Source organism: Taeniopygia guttata, chromosome 2 (assembly GCF_048771995.1).
Source record: "Taeniopygia guttata chromosome 2, bTaeGut7.mat, whole genome shotgun sequence".
In the NCBI taxonomy this organism is placed as follows: Eukaryota; Metazoa; Chordata; class Aves; order Passeriformes; family Estrildidae; genus Taeniopygia; species Taeniopygia guttata.
Window position 1 is genome coordinate 120,572,718 of NC_133026.1, and position 19,882 is coordinate 120,592,599.

General features: G+C 37.6%; 1 protein-coding gene across 4 annotated transcripts in view; it reads right to left on the reverse strand.

The window, feature by feature from the left end:
* Window positions 1-19,882, reverse strand: part of JPH1 (junctophilin 1) — an 82,929-nt gene that overhangs the window by 24,215 nt on the left and 38,832 nt on the right. For all 4 annotated transcript variants that reach the window (XM_030266342.4, XM_030266341.4, XM_030266340.4 and 1 more), the window contains exon 3: window positions 3,448-3,566. In XM_030266342.4, the coding sequence (XP_030122202.4) occupies window positions 3,448-3,566 (119 nt within the window). The remainder of the gene's footprint in view (window positions 1-3,447; window positions 3,567-19,882) is intronic.

The window sequence follows — 19,882 nt, forward strand, 5'->3', positions numbered from 1 at the left end:
ACAAACAGGTCAGAGCTGAGATTTCTCAAAATTTGTTTTGTTTGCTGATAAAAAGACCAGTAAAATATGGTCTCTATAAAGAGTACAATGTTTGTTGAACCGTCAAAATGTAGAGCCTTGTGGGTAGGGTTCTGCAAAGACACACAACCCCCTAATTATTAATCACTAGCCAAATATCTGCTATCACAAAAGTAGAAGCAGGGTCTTACCTGAGAATAGCGTGAACAAATTCAGGGAAAACAGCTCTGTGCAACCTTGTTTAAGTCCTTACACTATGGTTCTGACCTTTTCAATCATACTTGGCTTTCCTTATATGCAAATACTAAGGCAATCAATCACTGGGAGACATGAATCTCAAGATTTCTATGGCACTTCATTATTATTCTTACCTGCTGGATGCTACTTTGCATCCTACTGCTTTCTTCTCCTTTTAAACTACATTAAAAAGGTAGAGTCTCTTGGCAGCTTCTCAGGAATGTCTTAATGAACATAAAGGTGAAACATGAGAGGAAGTATTTGGAAAGTATGAACTGCCATTGTACAATGAATAATGAATATTCACTGTAATTATAATTTGTGTGTAATACTAGGCTACGTGGCTCAGAAAACTGCTTTTTAAGAACCTGAAATTTAAGAGCTTTATCAAAAAGTTTTCAGATATTGAAATGGTTTTAGGCTACAAGTAATTCAGAGATCACTCATTAAGACAGAAAAGAATGCTTTTGTTATTTAGAGAGAGGTATTTGTATTTCACTTCTTTTTGTCTCTGTTTCAAGAGGCTTCTTGATATGCTATATAATTGACTGCTGACAGCATGCTTGCCTACCATACCAAGCAGTTAAAGAAACAAGAGCAAAATTACTTTCTCATCATAACCTATTTTCAAGACCATTTAGTATAATGGAAAGCTTTCACTTAACTATAGTTTTAGAGAATGAGACAGAACTCTTACTGATACCTTTTAGCAGCACTTACAGATATTGTAAAAATAAAAACTTCAAGCAACAAAAGAAAACCAAGAAGTTGTTCTTAGGAAGCAATAACAGTTACCTTCTTTTCATTCAAATACATGAACAATGCTATTTGAAAAGCAGATATTTACTTCTGTTTGTTTGAGTGAATGTAAATACTTAGAAATATTTATCTATTTTTTTACCATAAATGACAAAAGCTAACAGTAACACTGTCCAGTTACTCTAGGTATGACTCTTGGGAAATGCTTAAACAAACAAGTATGTGTACAAGTAAGTGGGTTAACAGGTACCACACAGAAAAAGTATCGGAAAAAGGTATCATGTACATCTAGCCTGGAAAGTACCTCAGACATGACAGTACTTGAAATCATCACAATAACTTGTGAACCTGGTGGTTTGCAGGAGTTTATTTGGGATAACTGAGATTTAGTTAACACTTTGGCATTTAAAAGTTGTTTACGTAATGGGAATAGATTTTTTTTTCCGAATGTATACAAATATGCTGTATTTGACTATCTTGGAAACAATTAGGGACTTCAATATTTAGAGTCCAGTAAAGGTATATTTATCTTTTGCTAGGAGCTATCTGAGAGATGCTTCCACACAGAGAAAAGAGTAAGTAAACTTTGAGAAATGCTTTTCTGTGTCATTCCACACATATCCAGCTTCACTTGGGGAAGGGATACAAACTCTCCTCTTCTGTAAATAGAATAAAAGTTTCAAATTAGAGGAAAATAAGACCCCCACAGCTTCTCTGCCATATCTCAGCTGGTCTGTCAGCAATGCCACTTCAATTCCTGTGGTGAGGAGTAAAAAGACACCTGAGAATTCTTGATCTGGGTGATTTCTTTGTGTCAAATTTCACACTGTCAGATGTTGGCATTTTCACTTGAGTACTCTAGTAATTTCTTTATTTGAAGGGTTTGGCAGCTTTCAAATAGTTTCTTTCCAAATGCTTAAATTCTTTGCACAGCTAAGGTTATCACTTCTTAACTTATGAATGGTAAGATGGCCTGCTGCTGTAAACTGGGATTTCTTCAACTGGTGGAGAATGAAATAGCGAAAAATGAAAAAGATTTGACTGCAACACCAGTAAGTATGGGCCAATAATATAAATCCAGAGGAAAGGTAGTACTAAGGTAATTCCCAACAGTGAAAAGTACGTCTTTATACTGTTTTAAAGCTAGTATAGTCTTACTACTGGAAATAGTTCTGTTCAGTTTTGCCAATAGTTCTGGACTGCTATGTTCAAAAAAGATGAATTTATATCAGAATGCGTACAAAGAAAGTCTACAAGATTGGTAAAGGGAATGAAAATTCCAGTCAGCTGAACTTGACTTAGGCACTAAATGAATACAAAAAGAGGTCCTCAATCCCAAAACACATTGTTTTTCTACAACCAAATACTTAGGAATAAAGAAGAAAATAAGTATTCTATAAGGTAACCGATAGGAAAGATTTAGTAATAAGTTATATATAGTGACCATTTGAACTAAAAAATTGAAGTAAATAGGTGTGTTATTAGAAAATGTTCAGAATGTGTTTCTTTGCTTTTGTGGGTCATTATAGCCTCCACTCACTATATGGGTGCATTTAAGATAAGTAAGTTTCTGTCTGAAACAAGGATGAGCAGAAAATGACAGTAAGTGAAAATGAATCTCAGAGCTATAATCTGTATTAGCATGCGAGTACAGGCAGATCCTTGAAAAGTAATAACAAGATATGACTCAACCCAATTTGACAGGTGAAAGAAAGGGCAGACATGAGAAGACACTAAACTGGCAAATGGAGTTCCATTTTAATCTATCCAATTTTAAGCTAAAGAACAGTACACAGAAATATGAACCTCATGGAAAGACAGCAGAAAAACAAAGCAATACCAATTTTGCTTCTTCCTATAGCAACTTTCCAAACCCCGTGACAGATGAAAATGGGCTGCAATGCTGATGTAAGTGGGACAGACTTAACTCTATGCCATTGTGAATATGGGACTAATGTTCTACAGAGCACCCCAGGCATAACAGAGGAATATTCCCTTACAGGTTATGCATGTCTAACAGTAAAGCATTCTCCAAAATTCAAACCTTAGCCAACCAAGACTGCCAGGAATTCCACTGGACAGTAAAAAACCTATAGCTCTTCCCACTAATAAACACATTATAGAATTAATCCAAATTTCTGTCAATTTATGATTGCTGAAGTCTGTCTTTGATAGTCCTGAGTAAACTATTAATCTGAGCCAAAGTTATATGCTTGATACTGACTTTCCAACACTAAACTGTTTTCATACAAAGAAATAATCACCAAATTATTAAAAATGGAAAATAAAATCTCCTTGAGCAATGTACACTCTTCATGACTTCCTTCTGTATAAAACACAACAATTCAAGATGGAATCAACACTTTAACTTAACACAAAACATTTTCACTGCAATAAAACAAATAGTCACATAAAACCCCAATCTACAATTACCTGGTTGGTAGAAATTTGGTGAAAGTTCTCTGGCAACTGCTCTTGCAATATCACATTCCTGGCGAGCAGCTTGAGCAGCCTGATCCGCAGCATCAGCTTTAGCTCTTGCATGTGCAGTTCTGTACAAAGCAGAAAACAATTTATATGCAGAGAGTCTTTTAGCAGGTGCATCAAGCATGTGAGAGCAAAGGACCTCAGCTATCATACACTATCCTGTACAGTGCACCCTTAGGCAATTGTTGTGAGGAACTGCAAATCAGTGAAGTATTTCAGGATCAAATCACTACTCCTCTCAGCTCTTCAGTCCTGTTCATCCTTGGATCATATTTACTTGCAGGAACACAATTTACAGCCCAAGCTTGTAATTAAAATTTCTAAATAGAAGGCAAGACTAGTATCTGAGAAACACAGGATTAGGATTTATTTACATGTTACCAGAATGTGTACAGGAGTGTACAGAAGGTCAGACTGGGCTACCACACTGACTCCTAAACAGTGTTTGGGAGTTCAGGACACCTGGCGGTCAAAGGGACTGAGGAATGCTACTACCTTTACCACATTTTAAAGTTAACGCTGGGTCAGTGCTGGGTGCCCTGTGGAAATTTCTGAGGGGCAAAATTCAAGTATATTGCCCCAAAAAATAGAAAATGTCTTCCACAATCAGATCATGTTGGTAAGGAATAGCCTGGAAAATGTGTTTAACACTTCAAGAGGCTTTTGTAGAAATGGGAACTTAACTGTCCTAAATACTTGTAACTCACTGAATTTCAAATCCAAAAACAATCTGAAAAGGCAACTTTTCTGAAGCCAAGAAAATAGTATGGAATACTTTGGTAAAGCAATCTGCACTCTGCTTCCACTTTTTTCTTGCTATTTCTGAAAAACCCCCAAGAACAGCTTCTGCAAAGGCCTCTGATTCCGGACTGCAAACTGATAGTTGTGTTACTGCAGGTTTGCATCACTTCATGTCCCATCTTCCCTCTCTACTTCATTTTCCAAACAGTCATCTGTTTAAAAATTCCTGATGGTAGTGATCTCTCTGTGCTTCTACAGCATTAGCACATAGCCTAGAGCTATGAAATGGCTGTTTAGAACAGAGGGGAAGCAAAACATGACAAACCAGCAGAATATTTTGAGATTCTAAAGATATTACTAACATTTCTAAACCAAATACATTAAATTTTGTCATCTCATCACATTTCTCATAACATTCTAGTAGAAAACTGACACAGAAGTACCCAAAGAATTAGTAAACAGGACAACAATAACACCAAATTTTATCCCATGTGCCTGGTAACAGCAATGAATAGCAATTAAAGAAATGAAAATTTCTAACAACTTCACTGTAAAAATTCAGTTTAATTTTCAAGACATAAAGAAGGGTTCTTTGTGTTTTAGATAAAAGAAGAATTAAATGTTAGCATTAACCAGAATGAGCATCGAGAGATTAACAGTATGCCAGACTTTGCATTTCTAAAAGGATGTTTAATCCCGTAGGGTACTAGTATAAACACAGACATAAAAAACCACATAGACAGTTTCATCTGTGGTGCCTGGAGGAGATTTATTTAAGTTACATCCTCCCTGAAATGTGTGTGGGGATAAATGTTGAATGTTCTTTCAAAGCTTAGCTTGTCATAATTTACTACATAAATATTAGCTTATTCTGCCTTCTTGAAGGTCCCCCTAGGCCTGTGAGAAAAAATATAATGAGCAAATGAATTGTAACACCTTTGTTTTGTGCTCAGGAAGGGGGAAAGAAACTGTTAATAAAAACAAATACACTGCATAAATCCCATACGTGTTCTGTGCAGTTCATGAATGGGTGTATGGTATGTTCCTGCTTAGTACCAGTAATCAAACCCGTTCTTTCTCTACAATCATTATTTTCAATTAGATGAGCTATTCTTAGCTCCTGCATAATTATGTCTATGTAGCATAAACCTAATGAAGCAGTGCAAGCACTGGGACATTGTTTTGTGAGACAATAATGTAGTCTGCTCATAGATAAACTAGACACTGGTCATCTTTTTGTGATGAAAGAACAACCAGACTACTCCCATATAAAAATAGTCTAATACTATTGCTACTGCTAAGACAGACATTTTAAAAGCTAATATACTAAAAAACCAGCACCAGGAAAGCATACTGTCAGGATAATACATTTATTTCTTGATGCCCATGAATGTTCTCTACTATTATATACAAAAAGCAAAACAGACATTCTGTTGAAAAGTGCAGTATCAATTAGTTAAGGAATTAAGTGGTGACATGAGTAAGAAGCCAGTGTAACTCTGTCACATGAAGCTGGGCAGAGCAGGTCACAAGAGAAAGAAGCCAAAGGAACAGAAGGTAAATGAGCGCAGCTTTCCTTGGCTGCCTTATCTCACACCTCTTTTTCCAACTCGCATTTCCTGCTATTCTGCCCCTTTTGTAGTCCCGGTGAGGAGCTCGAGCAGAGCAGAACAGGAGCGAGCACTGCCAAGGCGCACACAGGAGCAGGGCTCCGAGCTGGAGCCCAGCACTGCAGGGCAAGGCACAGGAACGTGTTTGTGCTCCCGAGCAGGCCTTGGACAGCCAGCCTGAAGAGTGTGCACACGTCTGTGCTGAGACACGCTCCTGACAGCCCCTTCCCCCGACAAGCGGCGAGCGGGAGAACGCGGCAGAGCCGATCCCCTGCGCAGAGCAGCAGCTCCGCGCCCTGCCCAGCACACAGCTCTCCGCCCCGCGCAATTGTTTGCTATTTATCACCCTGGCATTTGGCTGCTTCACTGGATAACTTCAGCTACGTGCATTTTATCATCCCCATTTGCAACTGCATACTTAGATAATTTCTTAACTTCTTGCACGCACACTTAATTCTAAACGTCAGACTCAAATAATTTTTCTGTTGCTATTTATTTCCCTGGGTTTTTATACTGACTTCCACATTTGATCTGCCTGTATGTTTTCCAGATGACTTGCTTACAATTACTGCTGCTTGATACTACGTTTTGTCTGTACTTGTTTTATTCTGCCTTGAACTGACCCACACACTATCAGACTAGTATTACCAGAAACTATGGAGAAATATTTTAGTTTTGAATGACAGGGTTTGTAAAGGAGAACTATCCAAGCAGAAATAGAATCGATTTGCTCCATTTATGCTTCCCATAGTTTTGGAAAGCTTTCTTTACCTATGATTTTGGGAGTAAATTTGTCACTGTAAGGTCTCCAAGTTTTGTTTGCTACCAGCAATTATTCATAGAAATTTAAGTCTATGATATATCATGTCAAAATGACCCACAACTGAATGACCACCATCTACTTGAGAGGTTTTTTTTTCCTCCAGGGAACTCTATGTCCTTTGCTATGACAAGAGATCTTTATGAGAACTCTTGAAAGCAAAACTCAAAAAAAAGTCTCCTTTTCTCTCACCAGCCAAGAAAAAGACTGCGGTAGATTTTTTCCAGGAAGGATTGATCTCATGTTTCAGCAGCAAAATAGAAATTATGCAGGAAAGAAGGCAGCAATCCACGGATTGCAAAAGAGTACAGAAAGATAAGTAACCTGCTTTACAATGCTGCATTCTAATCCATAGCAAAGGATCTTTAATGACTTTAAGTGAATAGGCAGCTTTTTGTAAAAAAAATATTTCCCAGCAACTGCAATACCTAATACACACTAGTAACTTTTGAATTACTGTGTGGTTATATGTGTATTTGTCCCGGAAAATACCAGGACTATCATTAATATTCCACATGATGTGGCAAACACACACTTGAAAGCTTTCAAATTAATACAAAAATTAAAGTATTTACCAAGACCAATTCATATTTAGATGGACAATCTACCACTTCCCTAATGAATGCACAGCAATAGTAAATGTAATAAAGACAGGGGCTACAATTTAAGTTGTATCTTTGGCAGGAACCAAACTGTACTTACATTAAAAAAGAATTTGTAGCTATAGCTCATGGGGAGTCCTGGTACCACATGGCAGCATGTGGAGTCCTTACAGATACCTGGTTGATACCTGATAGGCACCAGATACCTTCAGTCTCTGTAATCAGTGAGTGAGGGCTAGGGGGAGCAATGCCTGACTGAAAACCTGAGAAACTGCGTACCAGGGTGTGATTTTTAGAGCAGCCTAAGTTTTCTAGATTGTGAGACAACTGGTATCACCATTGATAACTTTCTTTTCTGTGTTTCACTGGGTAGGTAGACAGGAAACATCGTATTAACTACACTCAAAAATTATAAGCACTGAGCCAGAGTCTTCTTAAAAGCAGCTTCTTCTTTCAGCAATACTATGGGCAGATTTCTATCTATTTATGTATGAAAATAACTTGAAGGAGGAGTGCTGAGGTTTGAAGAGCTTAAACAATATTATCTCCCCTTCTGCAGCAACAATGGCTTATATATAATGCCATGTGCCTGGAATGCATTATGTAATGCTTATCTAAATTTAAAACCCATTCAGAGCTGTCCATTACCCTCCAGATTATTTTGTATTTCCATGGTATCCTTCAACGCACTTGTAATGCTGCCTCATTCAGAGTCAACTAAAAATGTAAGCAGCATATGTTTATTTTGTTACATTCTTCAGATTTTATTAAACACAGTGAATCTAGCATAAAGCTTTCCAGGAGTTTTCTTTCTATTTCTTAAAATTATGAAAATAATTTTGCTTTCCATTTGCCAAATATATGACACACAATTATGCTCCTATCACATTATCCTAAACTAGTAATACTTACAATGTTAAATTAACAGATTTCCGTATTGTAAGAATAAAAATATCAGTAATGACCAAACCTACATGAAGCTCTCAAGAGATATTTTTTATTATTGACAGCTATCAGGTTTATCTGTGTAACATTATATACTGTGTATGTAATGTTACCAATTATTATCCTTCTTGATACTGGAATTCTCTAAAAACAAACCTACCTTCCTAAATTCTAAAATGCAGTGATTGTTTCAGGAAGCAGAGAATATTATGCTGAGGTTTTTCCCCAAGTATAAAGCTTTTCAACACTTTCACGTTTGTTTCTATCTGTCAAAGAAAAACCTTACAATCTGCAAAACCAAGTTCTGGTAAAGTTGGTACACAGATCTGTAGCATTTCTACGTAAAATGAGCTGGAATGAAAGACTTTAAGGGAAGTTCTTTGGTAGAAAAATTTTTTCCTTGCCCCATATTATTTCTATATTCTCCTGATATTATATATCTGTAATGAATGCTTAATATATATAGAACATCTATGAATTTTTTAACATTACAAGTGAGAGAGAGACTGGCATTTATCAAGTGTGACAGTCATTCTTCTCAGCTTCTTTCAGTGATAATACTGGATGAAAACCAATATTCTGCTATGGTAGAATTAAAAATACATACTTGCATGACTCTGTAGAGCTACCTAGGAACTCTTGGCTTCATAACTCTCAGCAACTCATTGCTGTAATAGCTTAGAAGTGAGGGTAGGTCACTTGCTGAATGCCAGCAAGAAATGGGGGTGTCTGAGAGGAACTGAAAGAGGAAAAAGACTGACTAATAGATAATGTAATACAACAGCTTCAAGTAATAAGTAATTTAAAGCAATCCTAAACTCCAGATTGAATTAACAAAATGAGACATGTGCCCTCAGCTACCTGTACTTTATCTACCTCCTTTGTGCTTTGCTGATTTTTAATCTCAACCTGCCACTCCTTCTTTATGGACTGACTTCACTCAGTAACTGGACTAGCTTGGTACTACCAGTGAAGTCTGTTGTAGTAAAGCATGAGCATGTCTGTTATGCAAACGCTGCTGGCACATCAATCTGTATCACCTTACCTAATGGAATTTGCTTCTGAAAACTCCTCCTTCCCAGCCTAAGTTAATTTTTCATATTTTTCAGTCCTTACTCAGAGGAACTTAAAAACCACTAATCTTTAGTTAGTAATGCCTGAAAAATTAAGGAAATTCCTTACGCTTGGCAAACAGCCAACCTCATTTCAGTACTTGAAAACATAACCTGGGGCTAATGACTGGTAAACCAGATGTCAGTTTTTAGGCATAAGTAACAGCATAAATAAATCAGGTGTATGTCCACAGAGATTTACAGGCCAACAGTGTATTGTGCCAGACATCATACTTTAACAAAGTATTTTGCCAAACACTTCATACATGTGTAAAGATTATGGGTCTTGTACCTTATCTTGTTTACCTTGATTTAACATACTTGAACTATTTTATTAAGGTTTCTGATTTTGTACCCTATGGCAATGTATTCAAACAATAGCATAAATTACATGCAATTAATGAAGTACATCAAAATGGATTAAAAGCTAACTGTGACACATTTCAAAGACAATGTAGAAGACATCAAAGAAAACAGCTGACCATGTCCTTTTTACCTTAGGAGTTAGTTTCTTGTTCAAGAATTGTTTAATATTTCACTTTTAGAATGTCTCAATACAAGCTAATACTGTGGTAGAGATGGCAGGTTACACAACTTCTGAATTCTGAAAAACCCCAAGGACAATTTACTGTAACCTAAAGTTATTGTAATCTACAGTTTACTGTAACATGGAGTTCAATCGTAGCAACTCCAAACCTCACTGCGTTTACGTGTACCAAAACAAAACAGTGGGAAACAAAAATCTAGCCAATATTGGAGAGGCCATGGAAAGCAGCACAAAGACAGATGACACCCTGCTGGCTGGTCCCACACACTGCCACAAAAGGAAGTGTTAATGTGCACTTGACAAAAATCAAATATAAACTAAGCAATTTGTTTTTGCTTTACTACATAATCCAGCATCCATAAAACTACTAAGGGTTTTATGGATACTGGATTATGATAATGAGGCCCAGCTCATCCACCTCCCAAGAAGGAAAAAGTAATGTCAGGACCACAGAATGACTGTGGATCTAAAAAGACAAGCTTTTTGACTTACACTTCTTGAGCCTTCTATCTACTCGCTCTTGAAAAAAAAAACACTGAGAGGCCACTTACCAAGGTGTACACACAGGTATCTGACAGTGGAGTATGGGGAAGGCATAGAGAGGAAGAGAAGATACAACTGCTCCCATGACTAGAAGCTGAATTTGGGCACAGTCAACCTTGAAACCTTATGGGTGTATTTTAGAGAGAAAATTATGGATATTTCCAAGCTTTCCAATGATATTAAGCACGTAATAAAGTGCTCTTTAATCCATTTTCTGAGAAAAGAATTACATAGTCTTTTGTTTACAGGAAGTGAGATTAGTTGATTTTGGGACTGTTTACATTAGGTATTTCAGACAGCTGACATAAGGCTCTAATCGTCTAATTGGAGACACCCATCTTACTCCATTAAAATAAGAACCTTTTTCAGTTTGGATCTCTGAACTGTACAAATGTCAGACTCCTGCAGTGCTGAGCATAAACATGCCCTGCTGTGCCTACAAATATGGCAAACATCAATCTACCTGCTTGTTGAGGAATCAGCTGCCTTCTTATGCCAAGATTTAGAACATATTTGTATTCTCCTTCAGACCTCTAGGGTCCATAGTATTAAACCCAGAAGAGCTCAGCAACTCAGGAGTGCCAAAGTAGTCATTTCTGTAAAGGCAATCACATATACACAGTGGTTCAGAAAGATTTTTTTAGATGAATAAAGGACAGCATCCTAAAAAAATGTATTTCTGAAAATCCAATTTCAACAATTGACATAAATTAGTTCAATCTCCCCAGTCTTTCAGGCCCTCACTCTTGCTCACCTGTTTGGAAAAAACTCACATGGAGATGTCTGAATTTACAGTTTTTTTGAACTGCTGTTTGAATTTGCATCACTAGAGAGGCTGTTTTACATGGCACTCTCCTTAACTTTAGGTGTCCCATTAGCCTAGCATTATTTATAGGCACACCAGATACTCTGCTGCTGTAAAAAGGAGCTGGCTTTTCATGTGATGGTGCTTAAACCACACTGTCAGTAGTTTGAATGAATGAGTTTTGCTTTCATATTGATTTACTTGACCATAGCACTGGCACAAAAATCACAGAATCACTTAGGCTGGAAAAGACATTTAAGACCATCAACTCCAACCATTAACCAAAAACTTCCAAGACTGTCTGCCACTAAACCACATCTCTGAGCGCCCAACACCCAGAAGTCTTTGAAATACCACCAGGGATGGTGACTTAACCACACGCCTGAGCAGCCTGTTTGAATGGTTGGCAACCTTTAGGTGAAGGTATTTTTTCCTAATATCCAATCTAAACCTCCCCTGTTGCAGGCTGAGGTTGTTTCCTCTTGTCTTCCTGCTTGCTACCTGTGAGAAAAGATTGACACCCACCTCACTATATGTTAAAGATGGCACAGTCTTCAATTTCATCACGATCAGCACCATGCCTTAAAGCAGAATGCAAGTTTTCCTCTGGGAAAATTTACACTTTGGACAAAATACAATTTTGTATACTTATGCTCATTGAGGGTTTTCTCCCATTTTTGCCAATGGTGAGTCATTGAGAGTATTTTTATTGTCGCATAGATTTTGATGTGTATTTATCGATCTTGCTTTATTGGACAGATTGTATTCTATTCTATTTTACTACTAAGCCTCCTTAGTAAGCAGTATTTTCTTCCAGTTTCCTGAACCCATAATAATAATTCCTGCAGACAGGAAGGGACTACTTTTTGAAAGGGATAAGGGAATAGCTGCAAACAATTTGTTGTTTCCAATCACTGAAGTAAATTGTATTGTTTAGCTGAAGAGAGCTTCTGAATCTAGCTGGAAGCATGAGAAAAGATAACCCCTTGAGCTTCAGCTGCTCTTGATGATGTAGTTAAGTTAAGAAAAAAAAAAAGGAGATAAATATGTTTCTCCTCCCTTCATCATAGTATACAAGTTTCATGAAAAGAAGAACTTAATGTAATAATGATTTATTTTGCACACTCAAGGAAATAGGAATGCATGGACCACTGTGATCATTTGCTTAGATAATTTGTAAGGTATGTTTAGTGCATTACACTTCCCCTCACCACAGATTTTTATTTTTTTTAAACTATTCTCCATCTGGGAAAATAAAATAAATAAAATAAAATAAAATAAAATAAAATAAAATAAAATAAAATAAAATAAAATAAAATAAAATAAAATAAAATAAAATAAAATAAAATAAAATGGAGGTATGATGACTGCTATCATCAGCACCAATATCTGGAAGCTGTTCTACACTTTTAAGTATAAGATAGCAATAACATTGTTCCAGGGAAACAGCTAGATGAAAAATAAGAAAAGCTTACAAGAAGAGATTAGGAAATTGTTTTGTATAAAAATGGACTGTTTTATCCATTCAAAACATTATCTTTTTCAGTGTTCTACTTATTTTTACCACTTTAAATTACTTTTAAAAAATCCCAAATTATGACACAAATGTCATTATTTAGAATGTTTTTTTTTTTTTGATAGAATAATTATAGTTAGAAAACTTTTGGAAACTCTACTAATCAGTAAACTTACTCAGAAAAACTATGTCAAATTTCATCCATGACAATGTATTCCTTAATCTCTCCCTTATACAGAGTAGATGTGTTTTTTTTAACTTTTTTTTTTAAATTTCAAGGAAAAAGAAGTCCACAGTGTTAGAGATATTTTACAAAGAATACCAAAGCTTTTGGAGAGTAACTTGTGCAATATAAGACCAACATCTGATCTCTCTGAACACCAAAATATATGTAACTTGCACCCCACTTGTTGCATGAGAACTACATTCCCAGAAACAAGAGGGAAAACGTGAAAAATTAGTTAAAATTCTGTGGGGTTTACTGGCTTCAAAAAGTGCAAGATAAACTCCCCACTCACGAGTACTTCTGGGAGCATGCTTCATGCTTTTTCGAAAGGACTTTGACAGTCTGTACTTACTATATTGCTGTTTAGTATCTTATTTGCTTATTTGGTTTTCTCCATTACAGAAGTTCAGCACACATATTTGCTTACATTTTCTCAAAATAAAGTAATATTATGAATTAAAATCTTCATAACAAATGAGAACAGAAGGACACACTGACCATAGAATAAACATTGAAGAGCTTTGTGCATTGCGCAAAATTGTCTAGAAAATAATACAAAATGAAAATATCTCCTAGAATATAGTTATGAACAAAATAAATTTTTATGAGATAGAATAGTGGCATTTATGCACTTGTAACAAAAAAATGTTTGGTGTAATGAAACTATTTAAATGACAAACATATTGCCATGAATTCAAATAATCTGTGGCAATGTTACGGAGTTTTTTTAACAGCTTTTTAAAATCTTTGGGCATTAAAATCTAGTGCAATACTCTCAGCTTTCTAAAGGCATTAACTGTGTTTAAATTTACTTTTTGTGTCCTTAGCAATCTAAGAGCCAAAACTAAATTGGGCTTATCTTTCTTTGCATGGTTCGTTTCTGTTCCCTGATTAGGTGCCAGATGTCCAGAAAAAAAAGCATTGATAGAAAAATGTCTAGCAAACCACTCTGGAATAAGTTCTTCCTTTTTCAGTTATTTAAAGATAACTGTTACAAAATTCTCAGGAATATGTGAATAACAGAAAACACATATATTACAATTGAGGAGCTTAATTAGAAAGGGCCTAAGCTCTCCACGAAAGACAAGTACTCAAGTGTAGGGATGGCTGTAAGTAATTTACCTTTTCTCCAGGCTGACAGATACAAATCAGGCTGTTCATATTGTATATTAAACATCAAGAAACCAAACAGGTTAAACAAGCAGAGGAAAGACTTTGATGCTACTTCCATCTGTAAGCATATAATTCCTCTTAACTAAAGAGCAATGCAGATTGAAAATAACACCAGATCATTTCAGACATAGGGCAGCTGACAGCTATTTCACAGGTTTTGCTATCTCCAGCATGAAGGAAATGCAAAACCTGACTTTACGACAAATGCAGTTAACAGCTTTAAAATAATCTTCTCTCATGCACATACCCCCCTCCAATAAACATCTATGCACATGTTTACTCTCTGTAGTTATCTATAATGCTGCCAATATAGCTTTGAATAAACAACCACCACATCCTATCATCTACCAGAAAAACTGAAAACCCAGGGATGTTGTTCTGTTCTGGTTCACATAGGGCTGATGATCTTGCCTAGATGCCCAGAAGGCTTTTGTGGCATCCAGAGACTGCTGAGAGTTCACAGCAGCTTATTTGTTCCTGCTTAGAGCGGTCCTTGACTGCTTTGTTCAGCTGAAGTCATGCAGATCTGCACAGTAAAGCTGAGGATTTGTTGTTGCATTACATATTTAGCAGTAACCATTCATGAGAGCAACAACATACTCTAGACTTAGGAAAATCTACTGTTTTAGACCTTCTGAAAAGAGCTTGTCATGGTCTATTTGCTTCCTTTTTTTTTTTTTTTTTAATTCCTTCTTATCACAGGCCTTGCCTGGAGCCTTGACATTCTCTCCTATTCTCCTCTGAAAAGCAAGCGCTTTCTTTTGGGAGTCACTAATAGCAGAATTTTAGACTGCAAGCCATGAAAACAAAGCAAATCCCAAAAGAGGGATTTTGCTCCTAATGTCTCTTAGCCCTCTCTTCACACAAACACAGACGTATCAGACTTCCCAAGACTATCTAAAGGTTGATGGGTTTTACGGACACAACTGTGACACTGGGACAGGTGGTAAGACAAGAATCTTCTCTTAGGCAACACCACATGCTTCCTCTCCCACCAAAAAGCTGCTCCTACTGAGGCCCAATATTGAGAGCTGGTGCTTGAGATTGGCAAGCACTTCCTGAGCCTCAAAAATGAGTCTCCTAGTAAAGTCACCTTTCTAAACTACAGGTATTTGAGTTTTTAAGAGCATCAGAGAAGGGCCACATGTTGCTCCCTTTTGCATAGCAGGGCTACCAAGGCTTGCCAGAAGCATTGCTCTATCTGCACTGAATAACAGGGACACATGCACATGGCAGTGCTTTCCAGAAGCGCTGGCCATGACTAAACACACACCCAGCTAAGTCCTGCACTATTATGGCTTCAATAAATAACACTACAGGAGTAAGTGCTGCTACTCGAGCAATTCCTGTTGCTGACAGCCAGTGGTAACTGCAAGGGTCTGAACACCAGGGAGTGACAGGAAAATATTTGCACCTGCTACTTTTCCTGAGGACATTAAAGCAGCCTCACCATGTCAAGGGCATGTATCTTGGCAGGGAAAGGCCTGATAAATTCTGGGAAAGCAGTGTCCTGGAATAACCCTGTGGGCTGGATGAATTATCCTAGGATCACAACATCATAGAGTGGTTTGGGTTGGAAGAGACCTTAAAAATCATCCAGCTTCAACCCCCTGCCATGGCCAGGGTCACCTTCCACCAGACCAGGCTGCTCAAAGCTCCATCCAGCCTCACCTTGGACACTTCCAGGGATGGGGCAATCATAACTTCTTTGAGCCACCTGTTCCATCATCTGACCACCCTCACAGTAAAGAATTTCTTTTTAATATGTAATCTAAATCTATCCCTAAAATACCCTACATAAATCTTCTGTTTGAAACCATCTTATCACAATACTCACTGATAAAAGAGTTCCTCCCCACTTTTCCTGCAGGCCCCTTTTGGGTACTGGAAACCTGCTTTAAGATTTTCCTGGACCCTTGTTTTCCCTGGGCTAAATCACTGAAACAACAACTTATTTTGTCAGATTGTATACCAAGATGGTCCTTCCTGGAGTCTGTACTGATCCACCTTCCCCTGAATAAGTATCTTATTTTATGAATCCCACAGGGAAATATGAAGATCATCAACTGGGAAGGCTTCAGTCATGCCTCAGTTCTTCTGCTGAAGCCTGCATTGCTGGGGGCTTAAAGGAGGAATGGAGGACATACTTTAAGATCCACTGGAAGGGCAGGGAAAATGAACACATGCTTTCTTGGAGAATTTGATAATTCAATATGATCAGTGCAAGGTAATTCAAAGATTAACCCATTTTATGTAATTAGCAAAGTAATAACAGTAATAAAAATCTCTCCCTCAACAAATGTCAGAATTCTAGCTAGATCTACTGATGCAGTGCATGTCTACTGAACATGGAATATGACCTCATATTATGCTTAGTTGATACTCTTGAACAAAATGAGAGGGTGTGTTCCATTAGCAGTCTTGCTGCTCTGGCACAAGCATGCTCCAGCAGCAAGTGGATGCACATGGAATATGATTTCTCATTGGAAAGGTGAAATAATTTTGTAAGAAGTAGAGACTTACTCTGCAATCTTATTAAATAAATAAATAATATTTACACACTCTGTGAGATAGATGTGCAGTGGAAGTCCTCCTGAAATGAACCAAACTTTTGCTACAAACTCCAGTGCTTAAAATACTTGCTGAACTACTGCAATGAGTTAGTTTGCCAGCAGTTATGAAGAGATGCTTCAGAAGAGGCTGAAATTTGCTTTTGGCAGTTTCTTTTTCTACCTCTTATTCATGTGAGTCCGGCTACAAAATCTTCCAAACTACTTCTGCTTTAATGCTGGACATTTCTAGTAGCAGAGCCCTGTTTTCAGTATTCAAATACTGAGAAAGTAAGATACAAATGACCTCTTTTTGAAGGGCCAGTATGGGAGATAGATTTCTACCTGACAACCAATTCTGGCATTCCACAGAATGGGCAGACATACAAAGAAAGCTTTTAGGAGTTCTTAGGTGTAGGGTCTTCATGTACTTGGATCAGAGTTTGTACGTGCAAAAACTCAATCTTTCTCTAAGTCTGTGAGGAAAGCCCCTCATTGCAGAGAAAACCATCATCTTTTATTCACTTTTAATAGATCTGAATAACAATTCAAATGGCAGTGCTGTTCAACTCTGTAATATCTGGACAGCAAGCATACAGGTCACACTGTGTCATGTATCACTACAGTGTAAACCAGAAGTGAGTTCCTTATTTTAAACACATCATATGTTTTATAGAGAGTGTGAGCATTGTGGGAAAGTTCTAGATGCAGCATCCTTTAATGGTAAAAATTCAGATATTATCCTGCACTACCTCTGTAAAAATGCCAGAAAAATGCATTAATCTTACACTTTAAACATGGTATGATAAAATTAAGTATTACCAGCCTACAAGTGAGACAGCATGGGGAGAACTTTGGATTTTTTTTTTTTTTTTTGGAGAGGAAAGAAACTCTCTTTCTTATCTACCTTGAGAAAATAGAGATTCCAGAGCCAAGAAAGTAGGACCCTCATCTAAAGATCTTACATGAAACAAGAGGATCATTTTTTTTTTGAGAAAGACTTCACAGAGAAAAAGAAAAAGTCTTTGGAGAAGGAAAAGAAATAAAAACGTTTTTGGCATGGAAAATTGAAACTGAGTGGACTAGTCAGGAAAAATGGCATTTAAAGATCCAGTAATCTGCGATCTGAACAATTAGTCTTGAGGGAACAGGGCAAGATGGGGTGTGAGAGACTGTATTTTCTAGCGTTGGTTAAAAAGAGTTACCTGCTTTTTTATTAAAAGTATCAGGTTACCCCAGAAACAAGAATATGTCAAAGAACAAGGAAGGCTAACTACCACAGCAGCAATGCAGAAACATTTGTAATAATGTTTCCAATGCTAGGACAATTGTTTTGGTAACTATACAGCCTAAGTTAGGGAGCATGTGTGTTGCTCCCCCACTGCCCAGGGTACGAGATCCCAGTTCTTTTAGTGAGTCTATGGTACCAAATCTCCATGCTCTAGAAAGGTCACACTTCCTCCAGAGCACCTGAAACTACACAGTTATATGATAAATGGTCAGGAAATCCAATGTGTCCATTTATTCCTGCAAAGCTCCTTGGCTAATGCTGGACCCTTTTGTTTCACCAAAACTGAGCTCTTTGCTGTCACACGAACAAGGTGCCTTCCCACCCTACAAGAAATTATGATTTCTTGCCTGCAAGACTTAGCAGTCAGCCAAAGAACTGTAGCAAAGCTGAAGTACAGTTTCCACACAGAAAGGTCAAGTTATTTGGGGTCCTTGTCCTTAGATGCTTCTGCTTGTCAGGATGCCTGTATCACAACTTAGGAGACTCAATTGGAGTCACTCTAAAAATATTCAAGCTCTTTTTTTCTGCCTTGCTCTACAAATCTCATCTCTTTGGCTTGTGCTTACTACACTGTTTTCACTGAATCCAGCAGTCACCCATTAATATGGAAGACAACCCTGCATGAGTAAGAAGTTGCCATGACTTCCCTGATGCTAACCATCGATGTATGCCTCACTCTTCTGAACCTCCACACTCATTAGTGGCGTGTCATGAGACCCAATTCTTCTACATACACATTCCTCAATGGTAAAGCCCTCAGAGGATGACAGGGTGAGACTATTGTCTCTCATTGGCACAGACCAATTCTCAACAGTGGAAAAAGTGAAACAGCAGTTGACAGCTGAATTGCTCTCTTTCAATCAATCCTGAGAAACACTCACAAGACACTCATAAGATGCCAAATAAGCTGGGGTTGGGTAGAAAATTCAGCTCAGGGGAAGAGCTCCCTGTTCAGTGGGGAGGGCAAAGACCAGAAAACCAAACCTCTTTCAGTAACATTGTATAGATATAAAGTGCATTTGGTACTACAATTTTTATTTGGGCTAGCTGCTGTCTCAAACTCAGTGATGGACCACATTAAGTGGATCTATCTCCCTGAAACTGGGATCAATGATGAGTTACCCATGCTGCAGTAACTATGGCTACTAATATCCATGTTGGGAGCATCAGTGGTGCTGTCATTCTGAAATTTTTATACCTCAGCAGGGTGTAAGGGCATCAGTATGTTGCTAACTCTTCATTATTCTGTGACATTTTGCTCTGGCAGTTGGTATTAGTCCTCTCAGTGGTGTACTTAATGGACAGTAATTGCTTGCAGTCGAAATGCTGGAGCTTGCTTAAGGTTTGATGAGGCCATGAGCTGCTGCAGAAGACAGTTTCAGTCATCAACCTCATATTCTGTGAATTACAGCAGATAAGGGCAGACATACAGAACATTTGAACATGCAGTTTCCCTAGTAGAAGAATTGTTGACTTTTTTATCTTGTGAAGGAAGTATATGTTAACTGAAAGGTGGACTAAATTTAAAGTTTAAGATTATCGGGCTGGGGGCATCTGAACCAGAGAATAACAGGTCCAGGTAGAGTCATGATTCTGTATGTTCTGGAAGGTTTTGGGAATGTTTGGGTTGATAACAAGCATTTTCAATATCCATCACATTCTCTCACCGTGAGAGGGAAATAAGGCCCCTTTTTTGCTATTCTTCTACTTGGAAGCTTTACACATCTTGTACTTTGCTATTCAACATGTAAGTATAAAAGGGCTAAGCTGGATGTAGGTCCAGAAAATATGCTGCTATTGAAAGCAAACTGACCAGCTTCCATTGTCTAACCTGGCTGAGGTGTGTGTGTGCCTACAGTGACACACACCTGAAGAAGAAGTGCCATCTAGTAAGACTGGAG